The following is a 16,834-nucleotide window of genomic DNA, read 5'->3' as shown; positions in this document are numbered from 1 at the left end:
CTGTGGGCATGGCAGAGAAGTAACTGCCCTGACTATATCCTGATGTGTATCCTGAGCATTTCTCATTTGAATTGTAACCTACCTGGTGGTGTGAATTACGAGTTGGGCTGCTAACTGCCAGGTCTGCAGTTCAAACCCACCAGCTCCTCCACAGGAGTAAAATGAGGCTTTGTACCCCTGTCAAGATTCACCGTCTTGGAAACCCACAGGGTAGTTCTACCCTGCCCTACGGGGTCGCTATGGGTCAAAATTGATTCGATGGCAATGAGATATTTTGGTTTAACTTCCCTAATAAACCCCATAATTATATCCTCTGGGCACTGTGTGGCCATTGCAATGAATTACTGAGGTCCGCTGAAAAGTAGCGCGGTGGGAGCGACGGTTGGTGTCGGAGTTGGTAGGAAGTTGGAACAGGGGCATGTCTCACTAACCTCACAAACAGATACATCAGAACCTGCTCATCACAGGACCTGCCCGTCAGGGTCAGTGACCTTGGAAGACCGCAGTTATTCCCGAGAGGCTCCTGTGCCGAGCTGCCTTTGGAGCCTCGGACATGTTCTTGGAGAAACCCTTCAGTTGGGGTGAATCCTCACCTTTCCAGGATCAGTTTGACTTTCGAAAAGAGCCCATTCCTGGTGTAAGGGGCTGGGGATTCGCTGGACTGGCATTTCTGTGTAATGGGGGGAGGTTGTAACAAAGTGGTGACTGTGGTGTTTGCATGGCTCGTGAACTCGGCTGCAAGAGGACTCGCATCAGAGGCAAGTGGGTGCAGCATGGTCGGGTTAGAGCAAAGCTTGTCTGTCTGGGTTTGAGATGTGCCCGACGCAGGTAGCACTGGGAACCACTCCATACTTCAACAGCAGGAGCTGGTTCCTTTTATGAAAATCTTAATGATGACATTCTCTGAAAACTGATTTTATATCAATTGAGGCTTGAAGGAAAAAACATCAAATGCTAATGAAAACTATTCTTTCAGTAGAAATCCCCCTGAGCCTCTGGTCAAGGAAAGTAATGATCAGATGAAGGAGCCGGTGCCCTTCCTGCCCCCTGAAGTGTACCAGTAATTGGAAGCTAAGAAGCAGTTTGTCACATGTTTAATACATTTAATGATTGTCCACCAATTCTCCCAAACAGTCTCTGCTTCCCGAGCGATGAACTGCCATGGCATTTGAGCACACGTGCAGAAAGGCAGCTTCTGGCTGAAGAGATCTCAGAAACATTATTCTCACACAGAAGGCACTGATGGCCTCCACTCATTCATTTCCCAACCTAGGCCTGCTCCTCAGCCTCCACGTTCTTCATCAAGGAGTCTGGGTGGCACAGTGGTCAAGCATTGGACTGCTAACTGCAATGTCAGCAGTTCAACACCACCAGGCACCGTGGGAGAAAGGCGGACCTTTCTCCTCCTGTAAAGAGTTGGAGTTGCGGTCTGGAAACCCACAGGGACAGCTCGACCCTGTCCTATCGGGTCTCTGAGTCAGCATCGACTCGATGGCATGAGTTTGGATGGATTATCGGTTCTTCATCAGCTCCAATTTCCAAGATGACTTGATGTGGGCTGCGTTCTTTTTGTTCTTCAATACGGCGTTATGCAAATAAAAATGTGTACGAACTATTAAACAGAAAATCAGCTTGCTCAGGAAACTTTCACCCAATCCCAATAAAAAGTTTCACATGTGTGTATTTTATGTAAAATCACAAAAGCAGGTGTATGCCCAGTGGACACTATGGCAACATAGTTCATTAAGAAAATGTTCACCATCCTAATTGGGTGACTAGTGACTGCTGTCTTTAAAGGTCATGAGCAGCCATCTCAGGTACAAGTATTGGCTTCTCCTGAGCTAGAGGGAAGACGAGCAATGAAAATCTAAAGTCCTGTGGAAGTGATCAACCCAAAGGGCTAATGGACCTTGAAAACCTCTGTCTTCACCACCCTGAAACTAGAACTAGATGGTACCATAACCAACTGCTCTGAAGAAAATCACCTTAGAAGGTCCAGGATAAGGGGGAGAAAAATGTGAACCGAAAGTCGAAAACATGAAAGACCAGACTTACAGATGAGAACATCTGGAAGTGAACTCTCTCCTGTGTTAGAATAGTCAAATATTTCAGACGAAAAGGGCAGCTTTTCCAAAGGACAAAGCTCAAAGGGCGAGGAAAGAGAGGCGGAAGACACAAGGAGCAAGCCAAGCAGTAAGGGATGGTTTCTTGAGGGGATTGCAGTGCATGAGGTGAAACAAAATGTATATTTGTGGTTGAGTGTAAAACTGATGATCTCTGTAAACCTTCACCTAACTCCCAATACAGAGGTTTTAAAAAATGCACAAGCTTACAGAGTCACTTTAGTCAGGTGATTAAAGGAAGATCTGCAAATAGGAGGGGAACTGGTAAGGTCTTACTATTGTCTGAATATCCAAGATCCTCAAAACCATAGCTGGAAATCATTTTGAAGGCAAAGGTTTATAAGATTCCACCGGAAAAGGATTGGCTTAAAAATAGGTCAGAAGGCATTTGAAGAAAAAAAAATTGCCAACTCCTGAGGAATTTAGACCTTTGAAATTCTGGAATGAATTGGAAGCCTTCATAGCACTACTTGGCCTTTCGGTTCCACACACGTTTCTGAAAGGAATGTGAGCTCCGTGAAGGAGTCGTATCTGTCTTACGCCCATTTTTGTTCACTACTCTATCCCTAGTAGGTACCTAAGTGTTTCAAAAAGTTTGCTGGCTCAGTCATCCAACAGCAGCACAGAGTAAAGGCCTGGCAATCTTATAACTAAGAAAACCCATAGAGCATCCCTATTCAGAGTCAGGAGCCACTTGACAACAATGGTTATTTTTGATGGCTTTAATACCTCTATTGCCTGGACTATGCTCTGAGTATGCTTATTCAATCTGGAGGATGAACAAACAATCCCAGAAGTTGGGTTATATGAAGAAGAACATGGCATCAGGATTGGAGGCAGGCTTATTAACAACCTGCAATATGCAGACCACACCACCCTGCTTGCTGAAAACAAGGAGGACGTCAGCACCCGCTGATGAACATCAGCGACTGTAGCCTGCAGTATGAATTGCAACTCAATGTACAGAAGACCCAAATCCTCACAACTCAATGAAGAGACAGCATCTTGATACATGGAGACTAGACTGAAGCTGTCGGGATTTCATTTTACTTGTGTCCACAATCAACACTCAAAGAAAAAGCAGTCAAGAAATCAACTGATTGCACAGGGCAAAGCTGTTGCCCACGTGTCTGAGCCAAGCCATGGTGTTGTCATTCACCTCCTGTGTGTGTGAAAGTTGAATGGTGATAATGGAGATTGAGGACGAAGGGATGCATTTGCTTACGGTGCTGGTGAAGATGACTGAAATCCCCAGGGGCTACCAGAAGGACAAACAAATCTGTCTTGGAAGAAATATGATCAAAATGCTCCTTAGAAGCAAAGATGATGCGACTCCATTTCATGTACTTTGGACATGTGATTGGGAGAGACAAATCCTTGGATAAATAACATTATGCTTAGTAAAGTAGAAGATGACAAAGAGGAAGGCCATTGGCAGGATGAATTGACACAATGGCTGTAACCATGACAAGTGTGATGACAGGGCAGGACTAGGCAGGGTTTCACTCTGTGGTGAATGGGGTCATTAAGTCAGACCTACTAGATGGCACCAAATAACCACAGCGGTGACTATAGGAAAGACCCCTGGGTGATGCTGTTGGGTAGGGTTGGTCTGCTAACCAGTGTCTGTGGTTCAAAACCACCAGGTACTCTGTGGGAGAAAAGATGAGGCTGTATCTTGCCATAGAGGTTTACAGCCTCAACCCCTATGTAGTGTTGCTGTGAGTGGGGCTGGCCTCGATGGTTGTGAGTAGTGGGGAGCCTAGGAGGAGCCCCGGTGGCCCCGTGCTTAAGTGCCTGTCTGCTCATCAAAAGGCCCACATTTTCCACACACCATCGGAGAAAGATGGGGCCGTCTGTTTCCATCAGGATCTATGGTCTTGGAAACCCAATGGGGCAGTTCTACTCTGTCCTGTAGGATCACTAGGAATCGGAAAGCAGTAATGGATTGGTGTTTTGGTTCTAGTGTCAAGTGCTAGGTAGATGCTGCCCTTTGCATCTTAAATGGTTGCCTGTTTTACTGCAGGAGGGAATTTGATTCCAGACCTGAAGTGTGACTAGGGGTCACAAAATTCAAAGGGTTAGGCAAGGACGAGCAATGATGTGGGAAACGTGAGGGGCAAGTGGGATGGATAAGTGTGGACCAGGCCGGGGGGTGTAATAGGAGGGCTGAGACAACATGTTTGAATTGCTGAATGTGAAACTGATGATCTGCTCTGTAAACCTTACTATGATGACTTTTAAAGAATAGGAAATGATCTATCAAATTAAAAATTTTTAAATTATCAAATCCTTCATGATGACTTGCTGAGCCAATATAAACTTATCCAAATCTAGTTTTCCTTAGTTCTTCCTGTAGCTCCTCTGCACCGCTCCGGGGCACAGAGAGCCAGCATTGGCCTAGTCGACCATCTTCTCATTTCCAGGCGGCTTCATTTCTCAAGGGATACAAAACCCACTCCGCATGCCATTCCTAACTCGGTCTCCTGGTCTACAAACCCAAACCTACTGCCACTGAGTCATTTCCAAACCCCAGCGATCCTGCGTGACAGACAAGCGTGGCCTGGCAAGGCTTCCAAGACTGTCGCTTTCCCAGAAGCTGACTGGCCCCTTTCTCCTGCGGAGCAGCTGGTGGGTTCGAAGCGCCAACCTTTTGGCTAGCAGCCAAGCTCTCCGATCACTGTATCACACATCATCTTCACTTTGGGGAATGAAGATGACCCACCTGGGTGCCAGCCCCGTTCCTCTGCCCCCTTCACTTCAGTAGCCTTCACATCCCTTCCAGCAGTCTACTCTTGACAGTGACGCCACTGGTCCTGAATGCAGTACAATAATGGCAGTGATCATCGCCAGCACTCGTGGGGGTGCTGTGTGTCAGACAGTGCTAAGTGTCACATGGGCCTTGTAGCTCATTTATTTGCCCAGTGGTTATATGGCGACGGGGCAGTAGCGAGGCATAAACACATTCAGCGCAAAAAGGGTGGAGCTGTCACTTGAACTGAGGTTAGTGGTCTTAACCACTCTTGGGGGATGAAAAGGGGTGTGGTAGCTCAGGAGTACATCAGCTAGACACTCCTGGCTAGGGGTGGAGTCAAACCTGTCAATCAAGTTACAGCCTGATGACACCTTGATGTCTGAGCCTTTTGCATAACAGTGAAGGACTCTCTCCTCCCTGGGGCTTCACTGGGACTCTGCCTGCCTCCACGGCCCCACGTGGGCCGCCTGGCCCTGACACCTGTCGCCGCCCAGCCATGTTTCCAGGGACTTTGGATCCACTTGACTCCATCCTCCTGCCCATGATCTTCCTGCCGCACCATTCTGCGCCACCCTCGTGAAGCAACATGAGTTGGCAGAGACTCAGGGAGTCTGACATGAAGTGCTTACCACAGCAGCGACACACCACCAAGATTTGTTCCAGCCACCCCAACAGGTCCTGAGCATTGCCACACTTGCAGCCTTGTGCTAAGTTCTCGAGATTCAGCGGCGACAGACACACAGGTCCCTGCATTCACAGCTCGTGACTCCGCCTTGCCATCCCACACTAGGCTCCTCCGCGATCACCTGCTGCTAGGTCGAGGATGCGTTTTCTGCACGCCTCCCTCGTTTGCCTAGTTAATGACAGATCCTTCTCATCTACATGAGTCTGCAGGGATGTCTACTTTTTTCTCCACACTAGAGTAACTGGCTGGGAGACAGGTTCTTGAAAATTCTTCTTTCATTTAGACTACGGATCTCAAGCCACAAGCACACATTCATCAGTCTGGGCATGTCATGTAATTGTGTCTCGAGATTCGTAAGCACTCTGTGGGCTGGAGCCCTGCCTGGTTTTGCTCACTGCGGTATCAGCGTGTAATCTCGCACTGTGTGTGGCTTATATGTTGTTGTTGTTGTTGGGTGCCATGGAGGGGGTTTCAACCCCTAGCGACCGTGCACAGCAGCAGGACACACCGCCCGGACCTGCGCCATCCTCACAACCGTTCCTGTGCTTGAGACCATGGTTGCAGCCGCTGACTGTGCACGGCCTTTCCACGGAGGGCCTTCCTCCTTGTCAAGGCTCCTCCACGTTACCGAGCATGACGTCCTTCTCTGGCTTCCATCGGGGGACTTCGAAAAGCGCATAAAAGAATTCCAGTGTCTTTTCCCATAAGCTGCTCCCTGAAGCGCCCTCATACGCTGGAAGGCATGAAAGTGAGTCTGGGGGCCCTTCACGTGGCGTGTGACGTGGCTTCACGTGGCGTGTGACGTGGCGTGTGACGTGGCGTGTGACGTGGCGTGTGACGTGGCTGGTGGAAGGCAGAAGGAACGGAAGCGACACGAGATCTGAATCGCGCCGTGGGGCTCTCCAAGTGTTTTGACCACAAGCCACAGTAAGAAAGCAATACAGTTTCTATGACAACCGGTGTGTAAGGTTCTATAAGGGGGCTCTGGAAAGTTCACGGAACAATTCCAGTATCTTCTAGTTCCGTGTCCCAGTACTGAAGCAGTCCCAATTCCATGCACTTTGTGCGCTTTATTCTAAATCTGCTTTCCAAATCACAGATGCCAATTCTCTACACGGGTTTCATAATGCCTGCAGGGTTGTGTCCTACAATCAGAAAAGGGGGCGAGGGGGAGGAGAACCTCTTGTGTAACAGCCACAGTTGCATGGCGTGCCAGGAAACCTGGATTTGCTGAGTCAGTGACAAATCCACTGAAGGGTTTTGAAGAAGCAGCCTCACTAGAAGCTTTATAGCAAAATAGCCGTGTTTGAAAAAGGCCGAGTGAAAGCTAGGAGATGTTGAGAATAGGCTGTCCGAGAGGGTTCCTTTCTCCTTGCCTCCAATGGATGAGAACATTCGTGTATACCATGACAATTGTTCATTTTATGGCCACAAAGCCCGAGCTCCCCCTGAGGGGAGTTATCTGCTCCTTCAACATCCATGACAACATGCTCCCACCCTGCTGGTGGTTGATCTAAGCTGATTACGACCATCCTTTTGACTATTTCTTGTCCACTTTCCTTGCAGCTATGGGGGGTGGGGGTGATGCGCTTCTGGCTAATGAGTGAGAGGTCTGAGGTAAACACTTCTAAGTAAGCGCCTCCTTTCCTGATAAAAGAAAATGGTTGTTTATCAATCCTAAGTGGTTGTTAAATACAGTACTAATGTTTAGATTTGATAACCTTAGAACATGTTGTCTTAAACATTTGACAGGTTAAATTTATGTTGCTTTTATAAAATTAATATATGAATACACTTTCAAAAATCAAAGCTAATGTAATAATAATTCTTCCCCCCCAAAGAATTCTTCTAGATAACTGTTATTATGCAAAAAAGTTCTTTGAAAATACTTAAATAAAATCCTAACTAAATAATAATAGTAAAAAAAATATTCAATTCTAAAGTAAAATGAAATGTTTGGGATCAAAGATTCAGATCAGGATATGTGACACTTTACACATATAACCAGCACATTAGAGATGTTGGGGAAAATATTTTCAATAATTCCCAAGAGCATCTTTAGGGTGTTGGATCCAGAAATAGCGTCTTGCTCCTGTATGGACAGTCTTCTGTCCTGCAAGTGGATATACGGTGACTTCTGTACACAGATGCCGACACCTTTTGTTTTCCCCTGAGATTTTTTTCCCTCATCTTTTGGGTAATATGGAGAGTGCCATGAAGGAATCAACTTTCACGTGAATAATAGGATTTGTCGGGGGAGGGGGAGCGGTAATGAGCTATTATTATCCGGATCATGAGTAAAATGAAACAATAGAAAGAAAACTAGTTTCAAAAGAGCTCAGGGGAAAAATAAGATTAAGTTCCTTTTCTGAAGGTGTTTCCTCCCGCTATTTAATGCTAGAAAACAATTTGTTATTTTACTCAAATGCTGTTTTCTTCTGCTCTGCTCCATTTCGCCAGCCTCTCATTATTCTGGCAAAAAATATAAGGTGTTCGATTTCTCAAAATTCAGCAACTTGTATTGTCACTTACATACCAAAAGCTATTGAATTAGTAAATTGATAGCTGTGACTATAGTTGAAAATATTAGATATAAAACAATTTTCTGTATATCTTCATTGTACATAATTCAAATCTATGCTTCTAGATCTTTAGAAGCAACTCACATTTGCATTTTTTACAGTTCGTAATCTGTTTTTCTATATATTTCCCCATTTGCTATCCAAGAAAGACATGCAAAATATTACTCCTGGCTTGCAGAAGCAGAGACTTAGGAGTTCATTCACGGCTTCATTCGCCCTATAGGGTAGCCCTGAGACATTCGATCAGCAAAGGAGTACCGTATATACTTGTGTAGAAGCCGAGTTTTTCACCACATTTTCTATGCAGCTTTTTGTGGTAAAACTAAGTGCCTTGGCTGATATTCAGGTCAGCTTATACTAGAGTATATACAGTAATGCAAATACCACACAGATGAGGGGGGTACCCCCCAAAAACAGAAATGCGCTGGAAGGAGCAGAGCTTCCCGTAGCATGCATTTTTCACACTGTGCGAACATCCAGCCTTTCACTCTGAGTTAGTGTGCACCCAGTGGCGTTGCCTGGAAAGGTTCTTTCTGGTCACAGTGAATTTTTTCATAAAAGCAGTTTCGTTCAAACTTCATTTTTTGGGATGTCTGATTTAGGAGAACATTGTAGAGCTGTGAAATTTTGTTTCCTGCTTGGGAAAAATGTCGCAGACACTGTTGTGATGTTGAACACAGCTTATAAGAACAGTGCTATGGGAAAAACTCAAGTGGCTGAGTGGTTTTCTCATTTCAAAAAAGGTAAATGTCAATTGATGACAAACCTCGTTCTGGACGTCAGTCAACTTCCCAAATGGACGAAAATGTCAATTTGTAGTGCATTTGGACTTTGTTCCAGGCAGTCAAACTGTTAATCAAGCTTTCTATTTAGAGGTTCTGAAAAGATTGGATAACCCTTTACAACAAAAAGGCCTGGCTTGTGGTAGATGGGAGTCTGGTTTTTCCACCATGACAACGCACATGCTTATGCAGCCATCTCAGTGCACCAGTCTTTGGCCAAAAAGACTCTCTTGTCCCACGCACCTGACTCACCTGACCTCGCTCTGTGTGACCTGTGTGTCTGCAAGTGCAGAGGGACATGAAAGGACAGCGATTTGATGACTTAGAAGAGGGGAAGAAAAAAACGAGGGAGGTGCTGTCAGCCATCCAGAACATGAGTTTGAAGAATGTTTCCTAGAATGGCAGATTTGACAAAAGTTTTTTTTTAATTTAAATCATTTTATTGGGGGCTCGTACAACTTTTATCACAATCCATATTTACATCCATTGTGTCAAGCACATTTGTTGCCATCATTCTCAAAACATTTGCTTTCCACTTGAGCCCTTGGTATCAGCTCATTTTTCCCCTCCCTCCCACTTGCCCCCCCCCTCATGAACCCTTGATAATTTATAAATTATTATTTTATCATATCTTACACTGCCTGATGTCTCCCTTCACCCACTTTTCTGTTGTCCATCCCCCAGGAAGTTATATGTAGATCCTTGTAATCCGATCCCCCTTTCTACCCCACCCTCCCTCCATCCTTGCTACTCACCACTGGTCCTGAGGGGTTCACCTGTCCTGGATTCCCTGTATTTCTAGTTCCTATCTGTACCAGTGTATATCCTCTGGTCTACCCAGATTTGTAAGGTAGAATTGGGATCATGATAGTGGGGTGCAGGGTGGGGGGAGAGGGAGCATTTAAGAACTAGAGGAGAGTTGTGTTTCATTGATGCTACATTGCATCCTGACTTGTCTCCTCCCTAAGACCCCTCTGCAAAAGGATGTCTGTTACCTACAGATGGGCCTTGGGTCCCCACCCGGCACTCCCCCTCATTCACGTAGATATGCTTATTTTTTGGTGATACCTGAATCCCTTCGACATCTCGTGATCACACAGGCAAGTGTGCTGCTTCCATGTGGGCTTTGTTGTTTCTGGGCTAGATGGCTGCTTGTTTACCTTCAAGCCTTTAAGACCCCAGATGCTATCTCTCGATAACTGGGCACCATCAGCCTTCTTCACCACACTTGCTTACGCACCCATTTGTCTTCAGTGTTTGTATGAGGAAGGTGAACACACAATGATGATTTTTTGTTCTTTGATGTCTGCTACCTGATCCCTTCAATACCTCGTGATCATACAGGTGGGTGTGCTTCTTCCATGTGGATTTTGTTGCTTCTGAGCTAGATAACCGTTTGTTTACCTTCAAGCCTTTAAGACCCTAGATGCTATATCTTTTGATAACTGGGCACCATCAGCTTTCTTTACCACACCATTTGTCTTCAGCGATTGTCGGGAAGGTGAGCATCATGGAATGCCAGTTTAATAGTGTTCTTGTATTGAGGGAGTGCTTGAGTAGAGGCCCAATGTCCATCTGCTACCGTAATACTAAACCTATAAATATATGCACATAGATCTATTTCCCCATTATCATATATATTTAAATATGTACATGCCTGTATTTAAGCCTCTGTAATTGTCCTTTGCCTCCTAGTTCTTTCCTCTATTTTTAACTTTCATCTTGTCCCACTATCATGCTCAGTCTTCATTTGGGTTTCAGTAATTCTTCTGTTACATTGCCCTCGATCACGTCTTACCAGTCCTCCCACTCCCTCCTTCCTTGCCCCTGGGTTGGTTAACACCACTTCCTTTCCACCACTTTCTTCTCTCCAATGTCCCCGCCTCCCCCTCTCAACCTGGAACCCATCGTGCCTGCTGTTTTCTTCTCCAGCCTATCTTATCTAGATAGATCTGCAAAGATAATAACATGCACATAAAACAAGAGCAAAACAAGGGCAGCAACAACAAAAAAGCCAATGACACACACAATCAAAAACAAAAAAATCAAAGCCTGGAAATAGTTCAAGGCCTGTTTGAACTTTAGGGGTGTTTTCTGGTCAGGTGTAATGAGGTGCCATGCCCTGGCCCAAGTCTATTTTTGATACTCCCTCAGGACTTCCTTGCTCTGTTCCCCTTGCTGTTCTGTTGCAGGCCCTTAGTGCTTTGCTTCGGTGTGGTGGGGTCAGCTTGGGCACAAATCCCAGTCTCCAGTGTTGTCCCTTGTATGGCTATGGGTCAGTGCAGGATGTGTCTCGTAGTGGGGCCGGCCATATGGTCCTCTCTGTGCATTGGCTGCTCTGCGCGGGGCTACTGTGCTCAGGGCTTGGTGGGCCTGGGTGTGCTCCACAATCTTCCTCCCCCTTCATTTGCTTCCGCTTGTCTGGGTACAGTAGGTTGGTTCCTTTCCCCACCAGGAGGTCTTTTATTCCCTGTGGCACACCCTTCCATGGTGCGGGTCAGGCTGACTCTGGTTGGGGCTGGCTCTATAGTCCAGTCTTTTTATGGACCTCGGCGTGTTATGTTGCCCTCCTGGTTTGGCACGCCTAGGTGGGGTCTCTATGCACATTTCAATTCTGTGGGGACATACCAATACTCTCCCCCTGGGTAGGTTAGTGCCCTGTCCCCCCACCCCATGTCATCTCAGTTTCTACCCCTCCTCCTTCTCCCTTCCCCTTTAACTTTAGAGTGGATTCACATGCACCTCCCTGGGTTTGGTCTGACCTCTCCCAGTCACCTGTGCCTTCACCTGTGTACTGCGAGGTAAGTGTCTACTCCTTCATTCCTGCCGTGCGGATTGCACTTACCTCAGAGGACCCATGGTGTACCTTTGACAAAAGTATTAAGGGAGAGTACCTTGAAGGTGCTAAGGTTGTTTTGTAAAAAAAAAAAAGTTTAGGGTCCCTTTTCTTGACAATAGAAAACAATGAAACAGTGTCCCTCAACCCAGTGAAGCCATGGTGGCACAAGGAAAGACTGCTGCTGCTGCTGAGGCTGCTGGTTCTGAGCCACTGCTACTTTGATTGGAAAGACTGGAGGGCCTGCTCCGTAGACTACGTTCTAGGAAAACCTGTCACGCAGCTCAGCTGTCCCCAGGGTGGCGGTGAGTCTGGATGGACACCAGAGTAACTAACAATAAAAACAGGAGCCATCACAGACCGGTATACGAGCCCCCGTGCTGGGGGTCCTCCGTGACAATGAAAGTGCTTGATGGCTGGGCTGTTCATGGGATGGTGGGAGTTGGAGTCCTCGGTCATTCCTCCAGGACAAGGCTGACGCTGCCTGCTCCCGAAAGCTTTAGTCTTGGACGCCCCAGAGTGACACACACTGTCCTATACAGTGGGGCACTGGGAGCTGGAATAACTCAATGGCAGTGCGCTGGGTTTTCTATAATCACAGGAAGGAGTGACAAAGTGCTTGGCTACGAACAGAAAGGTCAGCAGGTAGAATCTACTAGATACTCTGCAGAATAAAAATTCTAACAAAACCTCTGCCATCGAGTCAATGCTGGCTCAGAGCGACCCGATAGAACAAGGCAGCAGAAAGGCTCCGTTTTTTCCCAAGGAACAGCTGGTTTAAACCGCTGACCTTGTGGTTAGCAGTCCAACACGTAACCTACTACATGACTGCTTCTACTTTGCCGTACAGGGTTGTTCTGAGTCAATCAGCTTGACATCAAAATTTTGTATTATATGAGTCACTGGGTGGTGCAAGTGATGAACACATTTGGTTGTTACATTAAACGGTTGGAAATCCAAATCCACCCAGAGGTGCCTCAGAAGCAAGCCTGGGCTGACGACTGCCAAACAGGCCACTGCAGCCTTTATGGAGCACGCTTCCACACTGACATGATGGCAGTCGGAGCCGACTCAGGAACTGCGCTCCTGGTTCCTATCACGCTATTAGCTGTATGTTGTGAAGGGGCTTCAAAATGTAGCTGGTAGAAAAACAGAGTAGATAATGGAATTTTCTACCAACTTTTGAAGCCCTTGCTAAAGGCACTAGTACCAAACCAGAATCAAATTTAGACCCATGACAATGTACTTTTTTCTATTTTAAAGAAAGAAGAGGGTGGGGTGGTGGGCATTTTTGTGACCTCCTAACAGGTATGTAGCTACAAGTATCCAGGAGAATACAGAGAAAGACCTTGTCTTGTTCCTCTTTCTAAAGATTCTGTAAAATTTGGCTGGACATTCTGTAAGGCAGTACCTTTCTTTCTGAATTAGTTTTCCCAAGGCACTTTTTTTTTCCCTCTCCAGAACTTTCCTTCCCTTACTCTTCCGGATATTTCTTTCTGACAGTCAGGTAAAGCTATAGCTTAAACCCACTGCCAGAACTCCCGCGGAGCAGAAGCGCACTGACGGCATCTGTCCCCAGGGCCACCTGCGCCTGCGGCACGGAGCTCCAGCACTTTACAGAGGGTCATGCTGGCTGCAACTAAGTTCTAAACGGACCGCTGGCCTTTAAATCCTTGCTTCAATGAAATCACACTTTTTTTAATGTTGTAAGATGTTTTTATTGCATTTGAGTACATTTGCAATAACTATCTTGGGTGTGAGGCCCTGGATTGGTCACCTGTTTGCACGAGCAATCAGATTTCTCTGGCACAGCCCCACTGCCAGCAATGGGGGCGATCACAGCGACAAATGCCAGCATGGTGAGTTATTGTAATACTGCACTCCGCTGTCCATACCTAAATATGCATCAGCTATGAAACAAACCAAAAGTAAATGCTTAAAATATGATACAAATAGATTCTTCACAGAAGAAAATAAAGCACTAGTTTTCTACATGTCACCTGATCATTCGTTCATCAGTGAAATCGCTTGTTATTTCGAGCTAATGAAATGGACACAGCGCTACCCCAAATTCCCAGCGTCTGACCTAGGTTCTAAAGGGAAGAAATGAAGACGCACATGGTCACAACTCTCGTTTGTTTGTTTTTTGACCTCAGCTGTTTCTTTGTTGTGCATCTTACAGTAACAAATATGAGACAGGACAAATGTACATTAAGTCGCTCGTGGCTCTATAGCGCTTGCTCCATGGATATTTGTTTCTGTAGATGATGTAAATGACAAGACCAAAGAACGGTTTGATAAACTCGTCCATGACCTGTGAACTTTAGTCAGTCCACAACAGCATCATTCTTTCTTTCTTTAAAAAATGCTTTAAAAGGCTGCAAAGTTTACCAATATAACAAAACCAGATTTATTACACACGTTGAGTCCTGAGGGTGTAAATTATGCCATGGTTCCCTGGTGCCACTGACGCCTGTCGAAGACAAAATTCTGCAGTGGGTGTTTCCAAACTCTTTGGAAAAGTCTGAACTTGTTCTGCTTGGCCTTCACTCGATACTCCCTTTGACCCAAGGCATGGATCCTGGTGCATCTTTTGGAGGGTTAGTTTCTGGGAAGTTCTCGGCGAACCGCTCTCGGGCTTTGTCCCAGTTCTTTTTGCTCTTGTTTTGGAAAAGGTGCACATCTTCAATCGAGGATGGCTTCCCTGTCCCCAAGCCTGCATGCGCTCGCCGGAGCTGAAGCTGGATCTGTTTCCAAAAGTTGAGCAGAAGAACTATTTTAAAGTCTCAGCACATTGCAGCCTACTGCATTCTACCTTGAGCTAGAATTCTGATTATCAGCTAAAAGAGGAAACAAACAAAAAGCTCCAAGAACACTTCAAACCTGCCAAAAACATCAAACTATATACAGTAGGGCACATATTATATGTCAATTAAACTCCCTTTTCTACGTTGTCCTGCTGGTCAGTCATTAAGAACAGCTGGCAGCAGACAACACAATGCACCTTACACAGAAACCACCAATTTCACTGCAGAACATCACACTTTAACCGGAAGTGATGCAATGTCCCACACAGCAGTCCTGGCAGGGTACTGGATTATGGGATGGGCTGCCAACTACAGGGTCAGCAGCTTGAAACCACCAGGCACTCCTTGGCACAAACACAAGGCTTTCTACTCCTGTAAAGAATTAGTGTTAGAAGCCCAAAGGGGCAGTTCTACCTTGTCCTATAGGATTGCAATGAGTCAGAACTGACTCAAGGGTAGTGAATTTGGTCCTATACTCAAGGCCCTGGTGGTACTGTGGGCTAAGCCCTGGGTCGCTAACTGCAAGGTTCATGGTTCAAACGTATTGGCCACTCTATAGGAGAAAGTTAAGGCTGTCCTTACCTCCCATGCAGACTGACAGCTTCCGAAAGCTAGAGAGGGTCATTCATTACGAGTTGGAACGGAGTGAATGGCCCTGGGTTTGGTCCTATACTCAATTAAATGCACAGATTAAACAGTAAAAGTCAAAGAGAACATGACTTTATTTTCATAGCCAAGATGAGGGATGCCATTATTTTAAGACACAGGAAGTTGCCAGTTACTGCGGGCCTGATGGATGTTAGACACCATGCTAAGGACTTCAGAGTGTGACCATCCCTAAACCATCAGTTATTATCCCCCTTTTACATAAGAAAGCGGGAGGTCACAATGCCCTAAGTTATACTAAGAATAACTGACAACGTATGACCTAGGCGGGGCTCAAATCAACAACTCACTACCACTGAGTTAATGCTGACGCACAGTACCCTGTGGACAAGACCGGATTGCCCCTGAGGGTTCTGAAGCTATACTTCTTCACGGGAGTAGAAAGCCAAGTCTTTCTCACAGAGTGGGCTCTGGTTTTGAACTGCTGATCTCTCCCTAGCGGCCCAGCTTGCAACCACTACACCATCAGGGTTCCCTAGGGCTGACTACAGGACCCATATTCTTTCCACGGTAACCCTATAAAAAAACGAGAAAATTGCTATATATATATTACCAGCACCGATTCATCCATTATTTCTCTAAGTTTAAACTCATCACCAAGAGAGAATTTTAAGTAATATTATTTTTTTAAAGTTTTTATGAAAGAAACTCTGGATTATTAACCACGGGACTACAGGATGAATATGCCACCACAGTGTTTTCAAGGGGCAGTGGTGGGTCACTGGTGAATTCTCTCCCTCCTCGTGGGTGAACCTGGCTTGATCCCAACCAGGGTACAGCATGCACAGCCACCACCTGTCAGTGGAACCTTGCATGGGCCTGTGGTGCTGAACGGGTCCCAAGGGGCCTTCTAGACCACAACACAGTGAATTACTTAAGATGACTCTTCTGGTCATAGTCTTTGTTACTCCCACCAAGGTGACCTATTTTACTTGCTGGGTCTTGGTTAGGTGGGGGAAGACACTGATTGGATTATCATTCAGCTATGCGTGCTTATTAAGGGTTACCTTGATTGCCATCCTGCTAGGTATAAAACGAGCCACTCAGCGGGAGGGGTCGTCTGACGACCATTGAGAGATCCAGGAGGCAGCTGTGACGGCAGAAAAGCAACGGCAGCAGAGCCAGGAGCCAGAGCAGTGGACTTCCCAGACCACGCGAAGGTGGATGATTTGGGGCAGGAAGCCTGTGGAATGGGTGCCTTTGGGCCCTTACGGTAACTGGGGAAACTAGGCTTGCTGACCCATGGACGTGGAGCTGAGGGCCTTCAAGCTGAGGTTTATAGCTGAGTAGCATGACCTTGGGGCACTACTGTCAGCCCTAAACAAGCTCTGTATATGGCCTGAGCAGGGCAGAGTCCCGGCCTAGAGGCTGAGGGACAAAGAATGGCCTGCCTGTGGGCACAGCAGAGAAGAAAATGTTCTGAATGCACTATATCCTGAGCACTTGCCTCTTGTAGGGCGTTCCTAGTAAACCCCAGAACTGCATCCCCTGTGCGTTGTGCACAGTCACCTCAGCACTCTACTGAAGCCAGCCACACACAGAGTGCTATAGGAGGGCAGTTGGTGTCGGAATTGGTAGAAAGGTGCAGGCGGGGCATG

General features: G+C 46.3%; 1 protein-coding gene across 1 annotated transcript in view; it reads right to left on the bottom strand.

Moving 5' to 3' along the window:
• Positions 1-13,456: 13,456 nt before the first annotated feature.
• AGGF1 (angiogenic factor with G-patch and FHA domains 1) overlaps positions 13,457-16,834 on the bottom strand; it is a 42,299-nt gene continuing 38,921 nt past the window's right edge. Inside the window, exon 14 of the mRNA XM_075541197.1 lies at positions 13,457-14,510. Coding sequence (XP_075397312.1) covers positions 14,310-14,510 — 201 coding nt within the window. The 3' untranslated portion in view covers positions 13,457-14,309. The remainder of the gene's footprint in view (positions 14,511-16,834) is intronic.

This window comes from Tenrec ecaudatus, chromosome 2 (assembly GCF_050624435.1).
Source record: "Tenrec ecaudatus isolate mTenEca1 chromosome 2, mTenEca1.hap1, whole genome shotgun sequence".
NCBI classification, from domain to species: Eukaryota; Metazoa; Chordata; class Mammalia; order Afrosoricida; family Tenrecidae; genus Tenrec; species Tenrec ecaudatus.
This window is presented reverse-complemented; position numbering and strand designations above follow the sequence as displayed.